This window comes from Aulonocara sp. 'chitande type north' Nkhata Bay, linkage group LG15 (assembly GCF_057382095.1).
Source record: "Aulonocara sp. 'chitande type north' Nkhata Bay isolate Kocher_YH1m ecotype deep benthic linkage group LG15, A_spYH_male_GT1.1, whole genome shotgun sequence".
NCBI classification, from domain to species: Eukaryota; Metazoa; Chordata; class Actinopteri; order Cichliformes; family Cichlidae; genus Aulonocara; species Aulonocara sp. 'chitande type north' Nkhata Bay.
In genome coordinates this window covers 3,121,325-3,146,500 of record NC_141358.1, presented here as the reverse complement: position 1 = coordinate 3,146,500, position 25,176 = coordinate 3,121,325, and the positions used below count along the sequence as shown (strand labels likewise).

Here is a 25,176-nt window from a genome sequence, read left to right as displayed (position 1 = left end):
CAGTGTCATGTGACCGTCCCCGGAAGGTGGCTTTTTTTGCTCTTGGATGTCTGCAGCTGTAACCTTGAAGGATGCGATTTCATCTGTCACTTATTCTCCCCTCCCCATCTAGACTGTGTCAGGATAAACTGTAACACCAGTAAGTCAACATTCTTCTTCTGCAGCCTTCTTCCTTCAGTCAATGTTTGATTGTAGCCTGTGTGCTAGATGTAGAGGCAGGGATGTGTGAATGCAGGGGACTGAAAAGAGGATTTCTCAGATAAAAGGGGGGTATAGCCAAAGTTCAAAGCTATGCAAATCAGACTTAATGTGCTCTATATATGTTAAATGGCCCATGTTTCCAATTTAATTCAGACACTAGTTGTAAATGGTTTTTGTCGGTTTGTATCTACTCGTCTTTTGCACTTTCAGACTTTGTGGGCTGTATTGTTTCTCAATTACCCCGTAATAGATTGCAGTGTCTCTTTTTCCTGTTCTTCTTATTTAACACATACTGCAGAATATGGGTTTATAATGCGAAGTACAGCTGGTGTCAGAAGTCATGCTGTTATTCATTAAAAGGACCAATACTTTCAAAGTGCTCACAGTCTTGTAGAAAGGACAAAAGACAGAACACAAAGAGTCCTTCAGCTGTGTGTGTGTGTGTGTCTGTACTGAAGTGCTACATTATAGATGCCCTTTACGTTGATAGCTGCAGCTGTATATGTAGTTCTTATTATAGTAAATAGTGAATATAATGAAGCATTGTTAGGTTTGTGCATTTATGATCAGATATGTTCAGGATAATAAAATCACCAATTGAAATTTGGATTGAACCAGCAGCCACAATGCAGCAGACTCTGCTCTGAATCAGCCGCTCTGGCCTCTTCATCGGCTCGATGGGGCTGCATTGCCCCCTCGTGGTTACTTGGATGAATTACTTCAAACTAAAGCGCTCAATTAAAAGTCACAATAAAAAGTGTGTTTCTGGCAAAGTGTAAATTTAAAAATGATTGAACACTAGAAAAAACACTGAGTCTTTGTATGAGTAACAGCATTGCTGCCAGTTTGAATAACTTTTTTCCTCTGCTGTGAAAAACAAAGCAGATTTTTTGTAAGTATTTTCTTTTTTGTTTGAGTACCTCTAATCTCACTTAAAGCTCAGATGGAGGAGATGTTATCTGTATGTCGCGAGGAAGAATGCTTGGTTTGAAATTGAATTACTTTATTTATGAAAACAAAGATTTGGTTTATGCTTGTGCCATCCCCGCTGTCCCTTCACTAACTAACCCTCATCTTCAGGCAAGGGCCCTGAGGTTCTTTATGCTGGACAAAAGCTCAACGACAATGAGTGGCACTCAGTGCGAGTGGTCCGCCGCGGTAAAAACTTCAAACTCACTGTGGATGACGACATGGCGGAAGGTAACGCTCTTGTAATGCATTTCTTTATTGTTTTGCTGAGATATACCAAACGTACATGATCTCGCATCTTTTTTCTTTGTTTGTTGGGCTGAATAATGTGCTTTTATTTCTACTGCTGATTTCGTTTCATGAACAGTTTACATAGAAATTACACATAGTGTGAAGAATTATGCCTTTCTTCACTGGAAAAGGCATGCCTGTTGCTTTTATTCCTAGTATTACTCATCCAAAACATTGTAAATTATGAATATCCTGGAAGTAAGTCGTGCTGGGCATGAGAGTTTTTTTCATTTTGTTCCACTGGCATTCATTATCCACACAACCAGGGCGTCTCGCTTCCTGCTGCTGGGTCATTCCCTTTGCCTCTTTTTCCTTTCTCTTCCCTCCCAGGTCAGATGGCGGGTGATCACACTCGTCTCGAGTTCAACAACGTGGAGACGGGTATCTTGACTGAGAGACGCTTTGTTTCATCTGCTCCTTCACCATTTATTGGTCATCTGCAGGTATTAAGAGCTTATCAGAAGCTCGTGTCCTGTATTATTCATTATATAATTCAAAGTCAGCAGCGGCATGTATCTGTGAGAGGAAATCAAGCATAGCTTGCAGGCTGATAGCAGATGATGTAGCTGACACAATAGGTGGCTGCAAGCCGCTTTGCAACCCACATCCACCCAGCTCCTCAACAACAGATGACATATTACATTATTCTGTCATAATTTATTTACCAAATAAATTTTATTTTATTACTCTGAACTTGGAGCTCTGAACATATTAACTGAGGCTGCTGGGTTTTTTGTAGTTGCTCTGAGGATGGGAAGGTCAGACTTTGGGGCAAACTTTGGTCAAAATGCTAAAATCTTTGCTTTTATAGAAATGATCTGTCTGTCTAATGTTATGAGTTGCTGTTATGGGTCAACTTCATTCCAATGGAAGCAGCAAGTAGCGGTGAGGGTGTGCGCGTATTTCGATTTGTTTTTTCAGTTTAGTAGATTTTATTTACCTCATTTTAAGACCTGCTAATGACATTTTTTAATATGTTCTAATATGTAAAACTTTAGAACTTGAAGAGGGTGTACTTTTCTTCACACTATAATTAATGTAAGGTCTGCTGTCAGTGCTGTGTGAGAACCACACCAGTCATATTTTATTCCTTGTGTATGTTTTTAGAGTTTATTAACTTGCTATGATTCCTCCAGTCTTCGGTTGAGGTCTCTTGGCAGTTTTGCTCACTACACAGTCGTGCTTCACAGGTAGTAATAACAGCACCATCTCTCCCCCAGAGCCTAAAGTTCAACGGTATGCAGTACATTGATATGTGCAAGAATGGCGACATCGACTTCTGCGAACTCAACGCTCGCTTCGGCATGCGTTTCATCATCGCCGACCCCGTGACTTTCAAGACTAAGGGCAGCTACCTGGGCTTGGCCACTCTTCAGGCGTATACCACAATGCACCTCTTCTTTCAGTTCAAAACCACCTCACCTGACGGTTTCATCATCTTCAACAGCGGAGATGGGAACGACTTTATTGCCGTGGAGCTGGTTAAAGGGTGAGTGGGACGAGCCGTGTTCATGTTTTATTCAGCAGTTGGAGTCCAGATATGGATTATACATTTTAAATAGCAGGGCTGATGTGGGTACAGTTGGTACCTTAAGGCTTTATGAATTTAACAGAGAAGCCCAAACAAATTGATCCCAAATCTCCTTTTGCACATAAACACGATTGTGCTGGGAAGAAGATTGTTTTCTCTGTCAGTTTAACTCCGATTAGTGTCAGAGCAACGTGAGGTGATTGTGAGAGTTTTTCCATTAAAATTTAATCCCTATTGCAAGATAAAAAGAGACCTAGTGCACACACAAAATACCCCCCTCCCCAAATACTGATGTGTTCATCTGCTCCTTCTTCTTCTCTGCCAGATTTATTCACTATGTCTTCGACCTGGGAAATGGGCCCAGTCTGCTGAAAGGAAACAGTGACAACCCACTGAATGATAACCAGTGGCACAATGTGGTCATTACCCGAGACGCTTCCAACACACACACGCTCAAGGTGGACGCAAAGTCAGTCACCCAGAATGTCAACGGAGCCAAGAATCTGGACCTCAAAGGTACCTGATCTCACCTTTTCATCAGCTTTTTCACCTGAAATAACATTATGTCTTCATCTAAGGTAAATAGCAAGTAAATAAAAGCACAAATGAACAGTTTACTCACATAAGTATATACACTATACCAGCGGTCCCCAACCCCCGGGCCTCGGACCGGTTCCAGTCCGTGAGTCGTTTGGTACCGGGCTGCGAGAGTTGAGGCTCAGGTGTGAAATGTCTGGTTTTCAGGGTTTTTATCGGTTTTCAGCGTTATTTTGTTTTCGTTTTTATCGTTTACTCGGTTTTCCTGGGTCTTTTCACGTGTGTTATGAATAAATCTTCTTTTTTTCGGTACCGGTACAAGTCTTATTTTGTTGTATTTATCCGCGACACCTTAAAGGCCGGTCCGTGAAAATATTGTCGGGCATAAACCGGTCCGTGGCACAAAAAAGGTTGGAGACCGCTGCTCTATACTATGAGTCAGGGGTTACCTGAACTTAGAGTTACTTTTAATCCAAAAAAGGTTTGTAAATGAATTGTATCAAAACAGTTCAATATCAGATTATTCTTTTAACCTGCACCAGTAACGTCCTGGAATATCTTGTGGATATGCTAAAAAAAATTATGTTTTTCAAGTATTTTATGTGTATTTCATTACATTTAGACAAAGTCAGCCCACAATTGCTGGCTGGAGCTAAATAGTGACACTATATGACAAATCGTACCACTCTTCCTCTCGGCAAGAAAGTAAACAACAGTGATGTAATCGCATATTTTCCTCAATTTTCAGGCGACCTGTTTATTGGAGGTTTGGGACCTAACATGTATCAGAATCTCCCCAAGCTGGTGGTTTCTCGGGAGGGCTTCCAGGGCTGCCTGGCCTCGGTTGACCTCAACGGCCGTCTGCCAGACCTCATCAGCGACGCCCTTTTCCGCAGCGGGCAGATCGAGCGCGGCTGTGAAGGTACAGATGGCCTACAGCATAGGAGATTCCTGACCTGCTGCGTGAGATTTATTAGACTAATTAGAGAGCTCTTCTGTAGCCCCCCCTAAAGCCATTTGCTGGCACCGTTAATCCTCATTCTGCTTTCCTTTGCCAGGTATTTGTCACATTTTAGGATAATACTTGGAGTAGAATTTGTCAGTCTGTTTATCTAATATCAGCTTTCTGAGCTTTTGTGTTGCATTCGTATATTTAATGATAACAATATGTTGTAACCTCAGGAACAATTCTAGATTGCTTTACATTGTAACTCATTTAAACCGAGCACTTTTCCTCCTAAAATTCACGTCCTAAGGCTAAACTAACGTATTGCTGTTACAAAATATAAACGAGCTGCTGCCAAGGTTGTATTTTTTACAGTAAAACAACCCATAGCTCTTTTGACCTATATCTATAAATTGAGTGCTTAATAAATACATTTTCCCATGCTAATGCTTCAACTGTATTGAAATGGAATTGATTATTCATGCATATGGAAAAGGTTACAACACATTTCCTCTAGAGGGCAGCAGAAGATTAAGATAACAAACACTGCCATTATGGTGAACTCGTATAATTTAACACCTTTATTTTTAAGCAGCTCAGCCCTCACTAAAAAAAAACCAGTCAGCGCCCCTCGCCTGCTGCCACAGTAACAAACTTGTACAAGTTTTAAGAACACTAACGATGCTGCTCCCCACTAACCTCTACTCTTGTTTTCCGCTCTGCTCTGTTCTGTTTGTTATTTTTCTTTCTGCGCTAACAAAGTTGGTTTCACCAAAGCCGACCTGCAAGGTAGAGGGTTAAACTCCGCCTCACGGAGGCCTGCTCGCCTGAAAGTCTGCTGTGTGCAATGCATCGTGGGTGTCACCATGGCAATAAGGACCCCTTTGTGTGCTGCAGAGGTGGCTTGCTCTCTGAAAAAAATAGACAGAGAATGCTGGCAGGGCAAAAATGAGTAATCAAGCAAGTGTTAAATTATTACTTTTTAAATATAAAAATGCCAGTTGTGACACATTGCAGGCTGGCGCAGACAGCAGAAAGAGGCTGTCGCAGCACATCTAAACACTCAGTGTGCCGCTGATGGATCAGACCTCTCTTTCTGTCTCCATTTTTTTTTTTAAATAAAAAATCCATCACATCTGCTGCTTTACCCAGATGAGTGTTGCTATTATTTTTTTCCAGAGAGGAAGCAGCCTGCTGCCACAACACTGGAGTTCAGCAAAATCCTCCATCTCTAACAAAACAAGCACCGATGTGTTTGATTCGCGCTGATGAGCCGCTCGTGCCCGTGCGGTCTCTGGGTTGCCTGGTTGACCACCGTTACTGTCCATTACACAGTAAATGCACTTTCAGCTGGCAAACTTGCTCTGTTTATTCCACCTCAGATGTCTTCTTCTCCTTCTTTTCACATTGTCTTGCACAAGACAACTGCTCTTAAACTGTGTTTACTTGCATTTGTCTGCCATGTATTTGGACTGTTTATTTAATTTTTGCTTTATTTAATTTTGTTTGTTTCTCTACGGTTATCAGAAGGGTTACTGTCAAGTTTTTTCCCCCCCCCCTTTTGTCTGTCTAGACTCTCACGGGGTGGGGGTGGGGGGGTTGTTTATCTCGTTATCTATGCTGTGCGCTTGTCCTTATCTGCATTCCCTCTCAGTAAAAGTATTCAAAAGTAAGAGCTATGTGTGGCGTGTAGAGGAATAGCAAACACACATCCAGTTTGACTTTGAATACCCTCCTCAACTCCTGTCTGACTGAAGTGCATACACGAGGATATGCACTGCGTGTTCTCGAGTACTCTTTCCGTTTTCTCTTCGTGAATTCCGTCTGTCCAGTGTATCCAGTGTTCGCCGTGTATTCTCTCGCAAGTATTTGTCAAGGAAATGACCGGGCTCGCTTTTTTAATGCCATTTTTTTTGTCTGTTTGTTTTTTAAATGTGGGTATTGTTAAATGCAGTTTTGAATCCATGAGCCGTCTGCTAGGAGGTTTATGTCTTGTCTTGCCTGTTTTATAGAGGGAATGCAGCGAGTTTTACTCTGATAAAACTATTTGGAAACATGTTGGAATGAAATGAAGTGCATGCGCGTCCACCCGCACACACTACCAAAAAGAAGGAAACTTAACAGTGTCATCACATTAGCCCAGACGGGGGTCCAAGTCATTTGCAGCAACGTGTCTTAAGTGCTAATCGGAGTGCATCGCACACGCTGCAAGCGGCGTCTTCTACAGCACTTTTTGCAGTAATTAACTGAGAGTATATGCTGATGTTCCCCCCCAACCCTGCTCAAAGAGCGTGAAGTCGACGCTGCGAAAACCTGGCGCCTGTGCGTCGCCTTCCCAGTGCTACAGCAGCTTTACCCAGCAGGAAGCAGGATTCATCAGGCAGTATTTTTTAAACTGCATTCGCACTGCAGGTCAGGCCTCGTGTGACGACACTGTTTGCTCCTTGTTTTTTTCTTCGAGGCCCACATGGTGTAGACCTGTCTTTCTAGAGTGCATTCCTTCTGCATGGGTCCTGCATTGTTTAGCCTCAGCGGTCAATCTTATCGTTGCTTGACTGTGCACCTGTGGTATCTCTCTCTCTCTATGTTTCTTCTCCCCTTTCACCCTTTTTCAGGGCCCAGCACCACCTGCCAGGAGGACTCATGCGCCAACATGGGCGTGTGCATCCAACATTGGGAGAACTTCACCTGTGACTGCTCGTTGACGTCCTACTCGGGGACCTACTGCAACGACCGTGAGTGCTGCTGGCTTTAAGATTTTTCTGCATTTGCCTTACATGTGCATTAAAGGGGGACTCCAGAGAGAAGTAGAAAGCCTTTAAAGGACAATGCCTCATGGGCTTTGAAGGACAGTTGATTGAGGAAAATTAAAATATGGAAGGCTCAAAGCCAGCTCATCTCCACAACAGTGTTATCATGTGGAGGTGCAGCACAAAGTTGATGGAATCCTCCTTTAACACATGATGCACGAGGTGCACAGAACAGCACAAAACTGCACAATACTGCAAGGTTACAGTTCATAAGTCGTACCGTTATACATTCTTATGCACATGCACATTATTATATTTCACACTCTCCATGCTAAAAACTGGCTCGACCCATGAACTCACGCCGTCCTGTGTGCAGCACTGAGAGCCGCATCCTTGACTCAAGGACTCGTTGGTTCAGGCCTGTTAAGTTAAAGCTTTGTTAAAAATGCTGCATGAATTCGGAGCTGAGAGTGTGTTGTGATCTTTAAATGAAGCACCTGAGAGATGCCGGCAGTTGTTAAGGGCATCTATTTTTTTGCTTTGTTGCAGGTGCTTTGACGTAACAGGTTTGCTTGATGTCGTGAGCTTTCGCGGTTCGGGCTCGGGAGTTAGCCCGACCGCAACTGATGATGTGTAAAATATCCACTTCTGCCTCAATCGCCTTTTCATAAGCGTCCTTCAAATAGCTTTCGCTAAAGACGAATTGCGAGTTTGTGTGCGTGTGTGTCTGAAAGTGAGGGAGAAAAGGGATCTCTTATCCCCATGACGACAAGGGACTTCCCCGCAGTAATCACGGTTGGCGGTCTTTCATTTAGCGTTTAATAGTGGGGGCACAGCGCTGCTGGGCCAGACTAATGAGGTGGTGGAAGCTGTTAGGAGAGCTGCTATCTGTGAGTGCTGGCATCCCCTAATCATCCAGACCTTTCTGATGTCAGGCCCGGCTGCTGTGTATGACTTTATATCTCTCGGTTCCACATTTCTTTCTCTCGCTTTTTTTCCTTCTCTCCTTCTCACTTCCCTCTCTTTCACGATCCTCTGACGCAGTGTTTTCCACACGGGGGCCAAACAGCCGACCTCAGCTCTCACTCGGTGATGGGAACTGAGTGTTTATGTGTTAATTAGTGATGAGAAGCCCTCATTAATTCCCCCCCGGCGCTGCCCGGGATGACATAGAGGGAGGTCTCATTGATTTCATATCAACAAAGATGTAATTCTTCTTGAGACACAGGCGCTTTTGACGGTGACATATTTTACATCTTTGTGACTCTGCAGGTTTAGGTTCGCCTGCTTCTTTTGGAAATAGATGTGCACTAATATTGACTAGGCTGTCCAAGTGTGTAATAGTATTTTTAGCCGTGCGGTATTAGTCTTAATGAGAATTTCGTGGCTGATTTTCTTTCTTTGCGTAACTCTTTCGAGCAGTTTCTCTTTACTTGTTTATGGCAGAAAGGAGATGAAGAGAGGTGAAAGCCAGGCAAACAGGCACGCTGCTGCGGGAATACTCCAGTGCATTGGAGTTGTGCTCGTATTGCACAAGTGTGCATGACTCCGTCTGCCTGAGATAAAGGGTCTCGTTTACTTTTCTCGGATTGAGCCAATCTTCCGACGTCCACTCTGATGCCTTTGCTTCCTGTGAGGTTTCTGCAGCCCCTACAGAGTAGTCACACACCACCAGGTGGCAGTAAATCCACAAGCTGGACCGCACACCGTCTCCCTGTGCTGGGAGAAAATGAGATGCAATCCCCCGAGCATGAAATCAGTTTTCCTGTTATTTTCCTCCGCTGCTTTGCCTCTTGTCGTTCTCTCTTTCTCTATACATCCCACTGTACCAACCCACAGCCCTCTCGCTGGCTGTAGTTATTGATCACTGAATGAATAATATCTTCCGGACATTGCAAGAATCCAGTGTATTACATGTACAATTTGTGATTACAATACAGGCATGTTGCCAACAATTTTCTTAAGTCCTTGCCTTTGTGCGTGCATGTGTGTTCCAGGCATCTTTTATTCAGCAAGCGCAGCGTGAGAGAGGGAGAAAGATCTTCTAATTAACAATGTGGGAGTGGAGCTTCTCCCTCGGTCTCTCTGCCTCTCCATCTCTCTTTCTCCAGCAGATAGCTGCTAGCAAATATCATTAATTGTCTGTTTCTGTGGCTTCATCTCTACCCATTGTCCAAATGAAGAAACTTGAATAAAGTAAAGTGAACACTTCTGCCAATAAAGCCACTATTTGCGATTGTTAGCACTGAGCCTCTGTGCCCTCTTCTCCATCATAGCTAACAGGTCGCTAGGTGGTGGAAAAGATGAAAAAAATAAAGGGGAAAAAAGCGCCTCAGCCGGCGAGAGCTATCCACACTGCTTCCATTTATTCCTGTGTACCCTTGCAGCCTGCACATTGTGACTGCACACCTTCACTTATGGGAACGTGACTGTGGAAATTCAGAGGGCTCTTTGCACCTCGCAGGCTGTTTTCAAAGCCTCTCGGACAATCTGTAGGTACATGTTGTGCCCAGCACTGCTTTAAAAAATGGTTGGGGGGTTGGAGGGGGTTTATCCTGCTGGGTTCTGGCTCACTGCTTTTGTCGTGCTCATTTCCATCTCCTTGTCGTCTCACATCCTTTCCCCTTCTTCTGCTCCGCTCTGCTCTCCTCTGCTTTCGGAGCGGACCCTCTCCACGTCTGGTTCCGTGAATGCCGCAGAGTTTCATTTAAATCCAAGGACATGAGAGCTTTGGGCCAAGCAAGAGGAGCAATCGGACACTCCTCTTCCACATCCAGAGCAATTACTCAACTTACGTAATAGAATTATCTCTGCAAAGGTCGCTGCATTGTTCTACTGTCAGGGGCATGGTAAACAAACAGAAAGGAGAAGTGGAAGAGGGAGCAGGAGGCGGAAGACAGGGAGCAGAGCACTGTTCGCCAGTTTGACGCTCACATCAGTAATTGCACAGATAGATTTAGTGATGAATTTCACTGTCAGTGCTGTGATTCCTTCAGAATCCCTCTGCTCCAGCTTTTAGCCAGTGTCCTTAATTTATTTTTCCAAGGCATGCACAGAGGGTTGCGACCATATCTGCCTAACTGCTTACACAATTGACAACAAAACAGCTTTATTACTTCGTTCACTATTTATAAGAAAATAATCATGGCGTTTGCCACGTATTCATTTCTCCTCCGCTTGCTTAGCAGAGGAACAAAAGAGGTCGGGGCACAATGTATTTGCCTGCATGCACAATGTTCTAGTGAGTGGAGAATACACAATAACCACGGCATTTTCCCACTATTTACTGATGTATCTGCTCAACAGTATTAAATCCCGAGGGGTAGGGGGGAAACGGGGGCGGCCACACAATGCAGCCTTTCACTTTGATATGACGTCGATGATGAAGTGATGAAGGGTTTTTAGAATGAAAAAGCAGGTGAACGTGCAACACACACCCACGTGCGCACATGGAAATACCATCTGTAGATATGTGAGAGCGTCGTGTGAATATTGAAAGGATTTTCATCGGAGCATTTAATATTTTATCGTGCTGTCTCTGTAAATAGGATTGAGTAGCTCGAGCCGGCCGGGGCCGGCCAACAGGTGTGGAGCAGGGTTTGTTATGCAGCGCCCTCCGACAGCCGTTGGAGCTTGGCTTGGTTTCAGCTGGGCACAGATGTAGCACCTTTACATCATAATGCATGGACAGCGATTTCAGCCAGCAAATGCATTCGATTTGAAGATGAATCGGAAAGGTGGAAACGAGCACGCCTTCTTTCATCTTCATCTCACAAAAGCCCGTGTTTTCATGCAGAGTTTGACAGCACCTTTCTGGTGAAAGAGGGCTTATAAGTGGAGCATAGCAATACGAGAACATTTGCCTATAAATACCACAGGTGGATCAAAAATGGGCCAAAAAGAGCTCTACGGAGAATGATTTGTCCTCAGGGCACAACCTATCCCAAAAGCACACTTTGGGAAAAAAACTGTCGTAGTATTTGAGGCAATCGTTTTAGCTAGAAATGCTCATGTGATTCAGCAGCCATGTAATCAGGTGGCTTAAAGACTGCCTGCAGTATCATCGAGGTTTGGGAGGGGGGTTTAGATGCCGCTTTGAAGGAAGTTGTTGTTGTGTAGCTGTGGCTCGAGGAAAAGTAATTGCCCGACATCAGCCCAGTGGAATTGCCTGAAACACAAAAATACAGAAGAGTGCACAAACATAAAGTTGCTCCTTCAAGGTTTATAATCTCCTTTCCGCTCTCCATCACTTTGTCACTCGGCTACTTTGTCCTATAATATCTGTATTAGAACCAGAACTGCATGTCCAGCCCCGGAGGAGGTCTAACGAGCTGCCCCGCTATTGGCTGATCAGGCTAATGATGCTTGCTCCAGCACTGCATCGTGTCACTGCGATAAGACTGGATGTCACTCGTGTCAATCGATGTGTCACCGTCGTGCTCAGAGCCGCGGTATAATTGGATATATGCAACGCCGTGGAGCCTAAACGCCCCGGGGGCAGAAGAAAGAGAATGGATAAAAAGATGGAGGAGAACAGTGGGAGATGTTCATCCTCATGAGTGTCAGTAAATGGATGTGTTGAAGAAATATGCACTTTTCCATATTCATACATTTACAAAGTATTGCTGTGGCTCTGAACCATTACTTGTTTTGTTTTTTGTTTGCAGAATTATCATAAAGAGCTTCCAAATGTCAAGTGAAAGGTGACGCTTGTGATGACAAGCCTACAAAGTTTCACCTGATTGTGCACTTTCCCTTAGCTCAGCTGTGCCATTTAGCTGCTTCAGCTCGTTGTTTGGCCGGCTACAGAACTTGGGTCTCATTAAAGGTGCCCTGTGGAAGTTAGTTGGGGACTTGGCATCTTTTTTTTTTTTTAACTTTTTACATTGTTTATACTGCTAGAAGTCAATGTCACTTTTTTTTGCCACATCAGCAAAGTATGAAACCAACCAAGCGTCTGTATGTCTATCACACTCTACATCCCACCCAGACTGCAGCAAAACTGTGATTTACATCTGCTTTTATTCCAGAAAAACATCATCTTTTTAATTGGCATTCCAGCCACTTCCATGTAATCTCAGAAATCCAATACAGCTATGCTACTGTGTAACGCGAGCTCAGTCTCAACATTCAAGTCAGAACGTGACTTTTCCATCACTTCCTCTCTTCTTGAGAGAATCTTGCAGAGTGGCAATGGCAGATGTAGTTAGAAGTAGCAAATTAATGAATAATAGTTTAATTCACGCTACAGTGCTGCCACTTGTAGCTTCGTAGCTTCCACTTATATATCCCTCTATACAGAAGAAAGCCTTGAAAATGCTGAGAAAAATACTCGTTTGCTTCTCCTGCATGGCAGCTTATTATTGATAAAAATCAGATCTGAGCAAAAAAATCTGAATTTAAAAATGAGTCTTGTATCAAAAAAAGCAAACTGCAGCCTTTATGTGCTTCAAAATTAATTACTAGCTAGTAAAGAGATGGCTCACCGGTGCTGTGGATGGGACGTTGATGCCAGCCCTGGCCAAGAACTAGAAAATGCTTAACTAGCCATATATATATGAGAGTATGTCAGTGTTGTGTGACTGAGGTTTGGGGTGAGGTGGAGTTGTTTTCGCTGGCTTTCATGCTTTTTCTAAACTACATAATGCACAGAATTGTAGTCCGACAGAAGAGTAAGCTAGTACACGCTAAAAAGGCCAAGCATATAGCGTGGTAGCGTTACATCTCGGTTACTGCACCCAGGATAAGATGTTGAATTTCTCCCAGCATGGCAAACAAAAGCACGATTTCGACTGCTGGCTGTGGATGCACAGTGCAGCTCGGGCTTTCTGCGAGCTGCTTCCATGAGTGAACGAGGGAGATGTTGCATGGGACGGGAGAGGGAGGGAATGATTGAGTTGAGCACATTAGAGACAGTTACGATGAGGGGCATCCATCTGTTTTGGTGCACGGCGGGTAACCTTGAGGCTGTCAGAGCGTTCCCAGCATCCACCCTGTAGCCCTCACAGGCTGAGCCCAGCCACAGACACATCCATCAACACATGTTCTTATACACATTTCAGCTGCACCAGCAACACATACAAATCACCCAATCAATACCTTGAACACACAGCCTGAACTGAAGGGTTTCGATCGGGAAGATTTTTTTTCTTTTGCAGGTGTGTAAGGTGCATGTTTGCTTTGTTGTAGTTAGAGTATTAATTTCAGATTTGCATCACATTGTCACATGCACACATACACAAACACACACATATAAAATATATAAACAAAATATACAACACTAAGATAAATGTGGATGTTTCGCTGCTGTTCACCAAGCAGCAAAACAGCAGTAAAGAGCTTCAGTTAAATGAGTGCGTATAAACGGCCAACTAGCTTAATGCACAGGACTGCACTCCGCCATCTTGCTTGTAGTCACAGGAATGGATTTATGCACACTAATACAGACTGCTCATGGAGCAAACATACACGGAGCGAGCTTGGCTTTAAAATTTATTTAAGTTTTGCATCATTTTAATGGGGTCTTATCACACATATACAAATAGACATGTATGCTGCTGCTGTTTTGCTGCTCTCCTCTGTCTGAGGCTCTCTGAGGCTGTCTTAATTCTCTGCTAAAGATGTTGTTACTGCACTCTAATTTTGCATAGCAAATATTTCTTAGCTGCTATAATAATGCTTAAAATTTCACTTAATGAACTCCTAATGAATGCTAATCATTCAGATTGTTACTTTACCAAAATTTTACAGCCTCTATTCACTGCTTTTGCAGCTGTTATGGCTATTAAGGCATTAATTTGACTCCCATGATTATTTAAGCTCTTAAGTGTGTTTGGCTGGACTGCAGATGGTAGCGTGATTGCATTTTCTCTCATTGCTGCATTTGTCTGTTTTTGGGCAGGCTTCCTAAATTTTCTTTTTCCATGTGTCCTGTTTTTGTACAAATACCTAGTGAGCTTTAGTTTACGTATGTGGTCACAAGGGGTTGCGGATGAAGTTGTTTGTTTACCTAACAGTGGGGAGGATCAATAGGAAGCTTCTCATCACTTTCTTTCCTCGCTACACTCAACAAATGCTTGTGCAGTGTGGCGGATGGTTTGGAAAGGCCACACAAATTCAAGTTATTTGTCACTGGCCGACAGCATCCCCACTCTGTACTCAATTGCAGCAGCGAGTGTCTGCAATAACCCTCTTTCCTCCCTGCTGCTGAGGCTTCACAACACCAGTTTAGCAGATTGTGGATCAACAAGTAAGGTGAATTAGTCTGATTCTGTTCTATCACTCTGTTGTTCTCGTTCTCTCCCCTTTTCTCAGCAGTGTCATCACAGTGTCACAGTCTCTCCACTCCAAGCACTTCATGGACTTTATTTAATCAGAAACCAGGAGAACTGGATATATGTTTTAATTTGTGTTCTTCTCAGAGTCGATCTGTATGTCACACTGGGTTTAAACCAGGCTTGGATAGACTTGAAAATAAGTCGTACTGTATGTCTGATTCCTACTGACACCTTTGCACACAGGCGTTTACAAGGTCCTCTCCCTTTCAAATAATTCTTAGCACCTGGTTTTGCAATTAGAAAGGAGCGATTTCAACCAGAGGGCAGTTATTCAGTCAGTTCAGTTGCCATAGAGAGGTCACTTAGTTATTGCATCATTGTGGGAGGAAGCAGTTTGGCCCTTCAAGCTAAAACAAGAAAGAATTGGCCAAATTGCGCTGGCTGATAGCTTACAGCCATTAATTTTAACCATTTAACAGCTCTCAACAAAAGAACCCCTGAAGGGCGCTCATATGGCGAATACAGTTCTTTGAGAAGAAGGCCAGGGCGTTTAGTTTCCATGTGACGAAACTGATGGTTTTCATCAGGTACAGTAGGCATTTTAAAAGCCAATTACCTCTGACATTTTTATTTTCAAAGAACTGACAGTAAACTCTCCAGAGTGTGCAAGAGTTTAACGCACAGGAAGAGCTGGATGTACGGGATGCACTTACCTCAGTCTAACGACCCTGAAACAACAAAGACTGTGATCTAAATTATTCAATAAGAAAAGAAATATATAAACTGTCAAAGCATTTCTTTGCATTTTAGCAAATTGCCTCCTTTATGCTAATCACAGTAGGGAAAACTGTGTTTCACACAGCAGCACACACAAAAATGATTGCAACCATGTAATAATGATTGCATGTGTAATGAACTGTAGCAACAGGTTTGCTTTAAAGATGCAGAGCATGTCTGTGACCCTTTGCAGTCAGTTGCAGTTGATGTTTCACAACGGCAATAAAGTAGCAATTAGACAAAGTCTGTCTGCTATTAGTTTGTGAGCGTTTAGCGTCACGAGACACGTCACAGATAAGTTGCACAGACTGACTCTGATTGGTTGCAACATGTTTGCAGATTAGATTACAACTGTTTACAGACCTTCATCAGTTTGTTTGAGAGTGACTGCCGTCAGCCTGAGTCAGACCACAACTGTTTGGTGGCAGGTCGCCTCCCACCTGGCAACCTGTGCAACTGCCTTGCGATTGAAATTCGTCACTCAGACCTTTGGGCCATTAATTTTTCTGTCTCCTTCAATCACAAAGAGGCTGCTAGGTCCTATTTTCACTAGTGTGACTGAGACGTAATGTTTGGTCATGAGGTCTCATCATATTGCCTTGAAAATGCACATTAAAGATCCTTCATTTCTCAGCTGGCCTACCTCGAAATAGAGCAAGTTAGCCATCTTATCTTATCTTGGTAATATGTTAAAATCAGGGTTTTGCAGCATACAAATGTCACTTTCTTGGTTTCCCTTGGCTTTCACTATTTTTGTAAACATACATAATGTAGTGGGCTTATACATAGGAAGCATTAGAAGGCTAAAGGATCTCAGGCTGACATCCTATGTTGTCCTCACCCACACGAACAGCATCAGCATCTGTTAGTTTTGCTTTGAGTGTAACTTTTCAAATTTGATGTGACCCTGGGGCTGCAGTGTGATGACTTCTACTCAGATCTATTTATTGTTTTGCAGCCAATCCTTAAAAGACCCAGGTTTGTTGTCGAACACCCACACAATTCTCTTTTATTATTAATAAAGAGGATATGGGATTACTGTACTGTAGTGATTCGTATTTCAGCATGCTTTCTCTTTGCCCTTTCCAAAAAATAAGATCAAGCAGATTGAGATGGTTCATTCACCTGTTGGATGCTATGTTGTGTTCATCATGTGGATTTCTAGCACTCCTTTCTGGTACTCAGTTTATTGAGGATATTCCTTTTTGGTATCTGAATCTCACACACACACAAACTGGGGATGACTCATGTTCTATAACCGACATCTGACCAAACACTGCTTTAGTAGTTTAAAGTTGAGAAATACCACATGCTTAGTGCTTCATGTTCACCTCCTCATAATTATCAAGCTCTCAGCTCAAGTTCTCGTCCTGTCTTTGCCTATGCTTTTTTTTTTTTATTCCTCTTTTCCTCAGCCTCTTTGCTAGATGTCAGCAATTACTGTGTCAGCAGCTTCCCAGTTCCTCACTTAGACCCCTAAAAATGGCACTCACAGACTTTTCACTGTAGATTTTACACTGAGGTGCCACAATATTAAACTATGTAGGTTCCCTTTCTGCCAGCAGCCCCGTTGACACCTTGGAGGATAGACACAAGGCTGTGGTTCTTCTGGGTCTTCTGGATGCCGGGTTGGGGCATCTGTGGATTGTGGATCCCGTGCACCGTGTAGATGTACATTTAGATCGGGTAGATTTGGGAATTAGACGAGGGAATTTGGAGGCCAGGTGACTTTATCTGAAGGGATGTTTTTTGTGGTAGCATTTTAAAGACTTGCCCACAAACATCCCTGAGCATTTCCATTTTAATAGAAGGGTCAGTGTTTTGGGGTTGAGTGTGAGTTAGATGGTCAAAGGAAGGGGTCTAGGTGTGTGAAACCCCGTCATCCTAGACTGGTTTTTGGTATGGAGGGAAAAAAAAGAGCTAGAGCATGTATTTCTGGGCATGTAAAGCTTCTGTTATCTTTCCTGTAATGAAACATTACCTTTTTATATTTTCATATATTTCCACTAAAGTGGCTCATCTTCAGCGTGCTTTAGGAATCATGACATGAAAAAAGCTTCCTCTCTAAAGGTCATCATTTATATTCATTATACAATGGCCTGGATGAATAAGTAATCCTGATTTGCTCAAGGGTTGTTGATTAATTTCACATAACAGCACTCTTACATACTATACTAAGTCCTTGTCCTTTTATTCTTTATTATCTAAATTCATGTACCTTGTTCAGGTATGGCTGCTGCTCTAGAGCAAAGGAAATTCAGATGAATGTCGGCGGTTCCAAACATGCATATGACCACAATCAGACCTGAGTTTTGTCCTTGGACTGGAAATACATTGAGTATGAGTTACTAGAATTCACTGACAACAGTTTGCAGACAACAAAAATAAGCTAGTTAACAAATTAGCACTCATATATGTTTAGACTTTAGTTGAAAATGACTTTAAATTTTTATCTGATTATGTCTAACTCTTGTAATGTTGCCCAGTTTCTGTTCTGGCTGTGTATTCTAAATCACACAATAAATGATTGAGTTGAAATTTTTAGAGAGAAGATGAACAGAATAAGTAGCAGTAAAATGATCAGCCATAGCTTTGCCCGTGTTTTACCTTCTCTGTATTTACGTTTTAGGGACTAATGGAAAATAAGTAAACCACATTGTGTGTGCAGTTGTCATATTCAGAGCAGGGCCCTGCTACAGTACAGCCCAGTCACAACCCTGCACATAATATGAAAGCACCCTCTGCTCCTCAAAGTTACTGCACCTTTCTTGCTTTCCATAGGTCTTCTTCTCTCTCGCACACACACACACACACACACACACACACACACACACACACACACACACACACACACACACACACACACACACACACACAAATAGGACACTGATGCCATTTAGATTAGTATCCCATGTGACCAATGCTGACATGAATTTGCTGGGTGACAAGGGACCCAATTACAGCAGAGAGCTGATCGTCCACGGACCAACCGTTTCAAATTGTCTCCCAGGCGTCAAGCAGAGGGAACAGGAAAATGTGTATTATTGAATGTGTGTGTGTGTGTGTGTGTGTGTGTGTGTGTGTGTGTGTGTGTGTGTACTGTATTTGTCTGTAACTGTGTCACTCTGGTTTCACATCTTTGAGAGAGAGGCTAGGATAAACACCAGGGTCAAATACATCACTGTGGCTAAGAGTAACTCAGAGTGACTGCTGTCAGTCTTGAGATGACAAATACAAGTTATGAGCTGACACACACACAGACACATACATGTGCACACACACACACCTTGCATTGCTATGTGGGCTTACTCATTGACATTATGCATTACTTGAGCCCCTTACCTTACGTTAACCATAATAACTCAACACCTAACCCTGAAGCTCAACCCTAAACCAATCTCTAATCTTCACCTTGAAACCAAGCCACCTTGAAAAAGCAGTCCAGGTCCCCACTGTGACACAAGTCGCCATGAGTTAGTGTCCAAGCAGGTTAAAGGCCCTGCAATACACACACACACACACACAAATGTACCCACTTTAGGTGGTAGTGCGGTGCCAGTGTGCTCTTTCAGCCATGATTAGTGTCTTGGTAACTTTTTAAGAAGTAAGAAAAAAGAGGGGGCTGGAGGGGGTCATCATAAGTTTATCGCTGTTTTTACAAAGCAAAAAGAGGCACACTGCTCTGTTAGTTGGCATGTTTATACCAGCTGGGCCTCGCAGACGAAAAACGTACTGTCTCGGTTCAAATTTGAAATGTTAATCTTTTCTGCTAAAAAGCACTGCTTCAATATAACGAGCAATTTCCAAAGGTCACGACGATGCAGTGCAGAGTAATCATCGCGTCAGACACAACATTACGCTGCTGAGGTCCTTTGTATATATCATTTTGTTTAACCGCTCTCTCGCTTTTCTCTGCTTGACAGCTATCTTAACCAAATCTAGCTCAGCGCATTGATCAGTTGGCCTTTAACGGCCAAACAAATACTTCCTGTGGTGACATAATTGATTGTAATCAATCTTTCTCGGCTGCAGCTGTCCGGCGTGCTGCTGGCTCGGACTCGAGGGTTGCATTGCGACGGTTAAGCCGAGCGTCTTCGGGTTTAGGTGTTTTGCATTTACATGCTCTGTGCACGCTCACTTTAGCAGCTGTGCCGTCTTTGTTCTGTCTCGGGCTATTTTCAAACCTCGTTCACTTCAACACGCAGCCTTCTCCTCTGCCCCACTTCTTGAAATGTCTCTGCGGCAACGTGAACCCCGCGCTCTGCAAGTACCGTTTGTTTTCCCTCCTCTCCGCCTTTGCTTCGGTGAATCGAACCTCCTTCTCACTGAAACGTCTGCCAGGATAAAAGTGTCTCCCATCGCCCGGGTAATGCTTTTGAAAGGCCTTGCGTGCATATTAGAGGCAGGCTCGGGGAGCACACTGGGATGTCATATGTGCCGTCCTGGCATGAGACAGAACGGCTGAGGGAGCCAGAACGTCCTCCCTCCTCCCCTGTCTTCCGTTTACTGTTGCTCCACACTGAGCTGACTCACCTCAGCCGGGCCGGGGTGTTTGTTTGTTCTAAATAATTATTTTACAAAAATGGTGCAGGTAATACACTTTCGGCTGGTTTTATTCTGCTCAGCGAGCGGCTGACAGTGATGGTGGTGGTTTCCCTCTTTATTATTCACCATGTAGTGTGTGGTGAATGCGTATGTGTCAGTGAGACTGGCCCCAGGCTTTTGCCAGCCCATTACTCCCTCGCTGTTCTACATGTGTGTGTGCGCGAGTGGGCTGTGTACACGGCCCTTACTGATTGTCTGCCCGTCGTAGGGACCCTCATTACCGCCCCCACACTGTCACAAGCATCTGCTTCCCTCCCTCTTTCTTTTTCTCCGCCTGCCATGCACTGCAGTGGGCTCCTAGCATCCGCTGCTCTGTTCTGACACCCAGTGAAAAAGAGATTGGAAAACACATAAAGAGTCTATATCAAACAATGAGGGAGAACTCACATGGGGGGAACATGGAAAGTAGGAACACATGAGTGTGTCCAAGCTGAAAGTGTCAGCAGGTTCTTGGCAGGGAAACAGACCTCTTATCAGACTCTGAGTGCTAGTCCCTAGACGGAGATCGGTCTGTGGCCCTGGTTCGACCCTTGCCAAGCAGGTCCTTCACCACATGTGACCCCTCAGAGATAGGCGGCTTTTACAGTGATCTATCTCACAGCCTGGCGTGGAGGAAGGTCAGGGCCTGAAGAGGAAGAAGAAGGTCTGTGTGAGGCAGAAGAAAGGCAGGCAGAGAGAGAAGGTATAATGAGTGTTTCAGAATTAGCCTGGCTCACACAGAGAAAAACAGCAGTATGTGTTACTAATGATTTGTTCGAGTAAAGCCCAGCGAGAGGGGAAAAAACCCCGGAAAGGGCACAGGAGATGGAAAATGAAGAAGAGGATGGAGGGGAAGATTTTTCTCAGAGCACAAATTGGAAACATGGCTTTTTCTTTTGGTCTCTGTTATTAGGGATTACAGTGACAGGCAGACACTTGGAAGGCTCAGTTTTGTCAGCGCTCAAAGTCTTGACAGCTTACGGATTTGCAGACGAATACGAGTAATATCCCTTTTAGATGAAATATTGATTTAGACATTTTGAAAGTGATCAGCTGCATATTGTCCTAACGACGCATCAAGTAGCATCCTTCTAATCCCTTACAGAGAAGCATGCTTACGCCACTTTCAAACTTGTTGATGCGCCTGTGAATAATAAATGTAGCACGTAGCATGTTCATTCACACGTTCATGTACATATTTAAAAAGAACGATACACACGTACTCGTTTCGTTTTTAACTGCTTAAGACCGGAGTGATGGAACGTCCTACTTTAAACATGTGCTCTTAAACCTACGACAAGATAATTATTTAACAACCTCAAGGGGAAAGCCATCCATTATCATATCTGCAGCTAGCATTGCTTTCTGCTGCCTCCGTGGTGGTGCGGGTCTGTTTAACTTGGGCTAATTCTTCAGAGATGCAAAATGAAAGTGATTAGTCTTCCCCGGAGACTTGGTTTTTTTTTTTTGCATTTGCAGAGATGTAAAGCCTCTAGCTTTTCTGCTTGCTTTTTGCCACTCCTATCTGTATCCTCTTGCACACTCTAAATCTGAGAAGGAATAATTGATGGGGAGATGATATTGCCTTTTCCCAGCTGTCGAATCACAGTTTATTATAGCGCTCACTATACAGTAGCCAATTATCACATGGCACAGTTTCACACCTGTTTAAGACACACACTTGTTTTTTTTTTATCCTGACGGCGTCTAAACTTCTCAGCTTCATGAACAAACTGATGTTACTGGGTCTGATCCAGCAACATTTACATATCACTTTCACCACAGCTCTAGTCTGAATGCATTCAGTCACATTAATGGATAGGCCCGTATAAAATACGAGTGCACTTGTCTCCAGTGCATCTTTGTGAGCTGCACATCACTGTTTTGACCCTGAAGCTCTATAACACAGCGCTCCTTTATTTAAAGAAAGCAGTCGCATGTAATGAACATGCTTTATTCTCTACATGCAGCATCAAGAATTTGCACATTTGCAAACTGTTCGACATGCATGTGCAAAACACACACTGGGTGACGTTACATGAAGGAGAAGCACAAAGAGCTCGACTGCCATATTTCATCTATGTAGTTTTCTGTCTTTGTCTTACAGATTGAAATCCTTCTAAAGTACAGGGTGGGCCATTTATATGGATACACCGTAATAACATGGGAATGGTTGGTGATATTAAAGTCCTGTTTGTGGCACATTAGTATATGTGAGGGGGCAAACTCCTCAAGATGGGTGGTGACCATGGTGGCCATTTAGAAGTCGGCCATCTTGGATACAACTTTTGTTTTTTCAATAGGAAGAGGGCCATGTGACACATCAAACTTCTTGGTAATGTCACAAGAAAAACAATGGTGTGCTCGGTTTCAACGTAACTTTATTCTTTCATGAGTTATTTACAAGTTTCTCTTTGTTCACAGCCATTGACATGTTGAAGAGGTTAACACGTGAGGAGCGGATCAAAATTGTGTTGATATCTGGTGAACGCAGTAACCGGGTCATTGCAGCAGATTTCAATGCAAGACACCCTACGAGACCACCCGTCTCCCATGCTACAGTTAGCAAACTGCTTGCTAAGTTTCGTGAAGCCAACCATTCCCATGTTATTACGGGAATCCATATAAATGGCCCGCCCTGTACAACTTTCAAAATATATTGTGTTGTTTGATGTTTTCTCACATTTTTTGCACAGAGCACATGAAACTTGCTGCATCATGACCCACAGGTTTAGATTCTGCTTATGGATGCAGTGCTAGAGGTCCATATTCTTATATGTGCACAGCTGGATGTATGCGTGTGATTAAAGAATATTATATATGCGTTTCCCCCTCTGTAATTATTTTTAGATTACAAACGCATCCATCCATCATTTCCTCCCGCTTATCAAATTTAGGGTCATGGTTGGGCTTGAGCCTATCCCAGCCCCGGACAGGTCGCCAATCTGCAGCAATGACTTCAAACCCCGTTCTGAAAGTGGTGGGATTGTTTACACTAAGAAATGGACCATTTTAAAAAAAAATAAGGTAATTTTGAATTAGATGAAGATCAAACGCATCCGGTATTGATTTTGATTATTTTGAACTCTGCTGTCTTGGATCATAGCTGCCTGAGCTTAGCGTAGCACACATGAGTCAGTTCACCTGCTGCAGGTTCTCGTTTGTATGGGTTTCTAGGCTGCAGTAAATCCCTCGAGCAGGTCTGTAGTTGCCAGCTGCAGTCCGGGAAAGTGCAGGTACAGTATGTCCACACACAGAATAAAACTCTCTCTGTGGTAGAGCTGAAAGATAATGAGCTCTGCTAAAACTGCAACCTGGCAAGGAAATTTCAAAATAAGAGCAAGATGATTGTCATTCTTTCAGTCCCCTACACATAACTGGGAAAGGTTAATATCTGGGCAGCTTGCCCAAAATAGGTCTGTATGTGGAAAACACTGCACTGTGTAGATGTTGTATTTATATCTGTTAGTGTTATTTGCACATAAAGCCATGAGCAAATAACACTAATGTAAAAGTGACCCAGAACGCTGTGACTTTTACAGATTGATGGTGCCAGCAGTGTTATATAGTCCCTGTCTGAAAAGGGCTTGAGTCATAAGTTATGGACATATTTAATGAAACTAAATAGGGGTGTGTTCATGCCCACAGCAATGGACCGGTGTAAGTTTGTATGCACACTCACTTTTAATTCTATATTCCTGGCAGAAGATCAATGCTTTATCGCCTGTATATTATTAGCTGCCCGCTGTTAGTAATGTGATGCATGTTGGTGGTAATGCTGCTTGTCAGACTTGCATTGATTGGTGCATCTTAGGCTCTGAGAAGGATGCGAGACGCTGACATCCATTACATGTGACCGTGCTCATTAAACATTAAGAAAAGGAAGAAATCAAAAAGCAGAGCTGGTTCCGTTATGAGGATACTGCGTAACAGGTCAGAGGTCACGATGCAGTTCGACACCACGGCTCATAATTAGGAAGGTACGTAATCAAAGCTGTATGAGTAACCTTGAGAGGCATCAAACGCTGAGCATTAATGGGCTAATAAGTGACCTTAAATCTCGTTTGGGTAAAGTTGGAGTTATATATCCCGAGCAAAGTGCAGGTGACTCTCCCTCCTAAATCATTTTTATAGTTAGTGCCTGATAGTTATCTGATCTTTATCCTTAAGTTTATGCCAGCCGGCGCACAATAAAACACTGCAGACAGATTTATGTGACGGAATAGATAATTACTGTTCTTGCAAAGTGGCCGTGGATACCTTAAAGCAATTTTTTATGCCAACAATGGGAGCTCAGGTTTTGCATCTGCACTATTCTATCACAGTTACACAAAATGCTTCATTTAAAGTTCCAAGAGTGAGAATTAAGTTCCTGCTAAATCCAGAAGATTGGCATTGCAATTACACACCCCTGCACTCGTGTGAAAATAACCTCCTCAGCTGAGGTATTTTGGTGTTCTACCTTGCTAAACTAATGGACTCCTCATCTCATGTTTTTCCCCTTTTTATTTATTTTACATTTTCAGCAATAAGCATCTGACTGAAAATCCATAGATATCAGATTTCTAGTGCCAGATGCAATTCCAACTAGGGTGGCCTGTGCTAAAATTGTATTCCCGGTTGCTTTAAATGAAAGCACCCAGTGTGAATAACAAAAAAAGTGATGATTTTGTATTTCCACTAGCACTGCTGCTATCAAAGCTTCTCTAATCACACAGGACATCCCTGGATGTTGGAGGATTCTAGCGATTCCTTAATCTCTACCTTTGTGATTGGGTGGTTTGAGCAAAGCCACCTGGCTTCTGCTAGCTCGTGCGTGGAGCCTCCTTGAGAAACAGCACAAAGATTTTCTTTTTTTGTTTTTGCAGCTGACTGCGGTCTTTTATTGTAGGAACTTTCTCCTCCTTTCTATTCTTTCTGTTTTCGTATTTGAAACTCACAGAGGGGGGCAGACTGTGCCATATATATATTTGTCCTCCCGCTATCACCTCAAGGTGTCACGTGACATGCATTGCCATAAGCAGATAATTCTCACTTTGCGTTGCCTGAAAGTGCACCGTAGCACATGAGCACAGAGTTATGTGGAGCAGCGTTTGTGCGTCCACGTTTTGCAGGTGTTTTTAGAAAGTTTAAGGTTTGAAATACGCAGTGTGAGCGCCGTGCTGGGGGTTAGGAACACGGGGATGTGTGCTCGAATTGCATTTTTACAGCTGTGTGCTGTAAAAACTAATTGAAAAGAAGGGAAGCGGGTGTTCTTTCACTTTGTTGGTGCTACAGTGTCACAAGCGCTGACCTCCAGAGCTTACATCATGA

General features: G+C 43.3%; 1 protein-coding gene across 7 annotated transcripts in view; it reads left to right on the top strand.

Annotated features, from left to right (window-relative positions):
- nrxn3b (neurexin 3b) overlaps positions 1 to 25,176 on the top strand; it is a 323,392-nt gene that overhangs the window by 136,544 nt on the left and 161,672 nt on the right. For 5 of the 7 annotated variants that reach the window (XR_015125117.1, XM_086264903.1, XM_086264905.1 and 2 more), the window contains 8 exons: positions 113 to 139; positions 1,282 to 1,401; positions 1,792 to 1,904; positions 2,682 to 2,950; positions 3,318 to 3,508; positions 4,278 to 4,451; positions 5,238 to 5,264; positions 7,091 to 7,210. Coding sequence is in view for 5 of the 7 variants with exons in the window: in XM_086264903.1 (XP_086121029.1) it covers positions 113 to 139; positions 1,282 to 1,401; positions 1,792 to 1,904; positions 2,682 to 2,950; positions 3,318 to 3,508; positions 4,278 to 4,451; positions 5,238 to 5,264; positions 7,091 to 7,210 (1,041 nt within the window). In the remaining 2 variants the exon portion in view is untranslated. The remainder of the gene's footprint in view (positions 1 to 112; positions 140 to 1,281; positions 1,402 to 1,791; positions 1,905 to 2,681; positions 2,951 to 3,317; positions 3,509 to 4,277; positions 4,452 to 5,237; positions 5,265 to 7,090; positions 7,211 to 25,176) is intronic. The other 2 variants (XR_015125118.1, XM_086264904.1) reach the window with 1 other exon arrangement.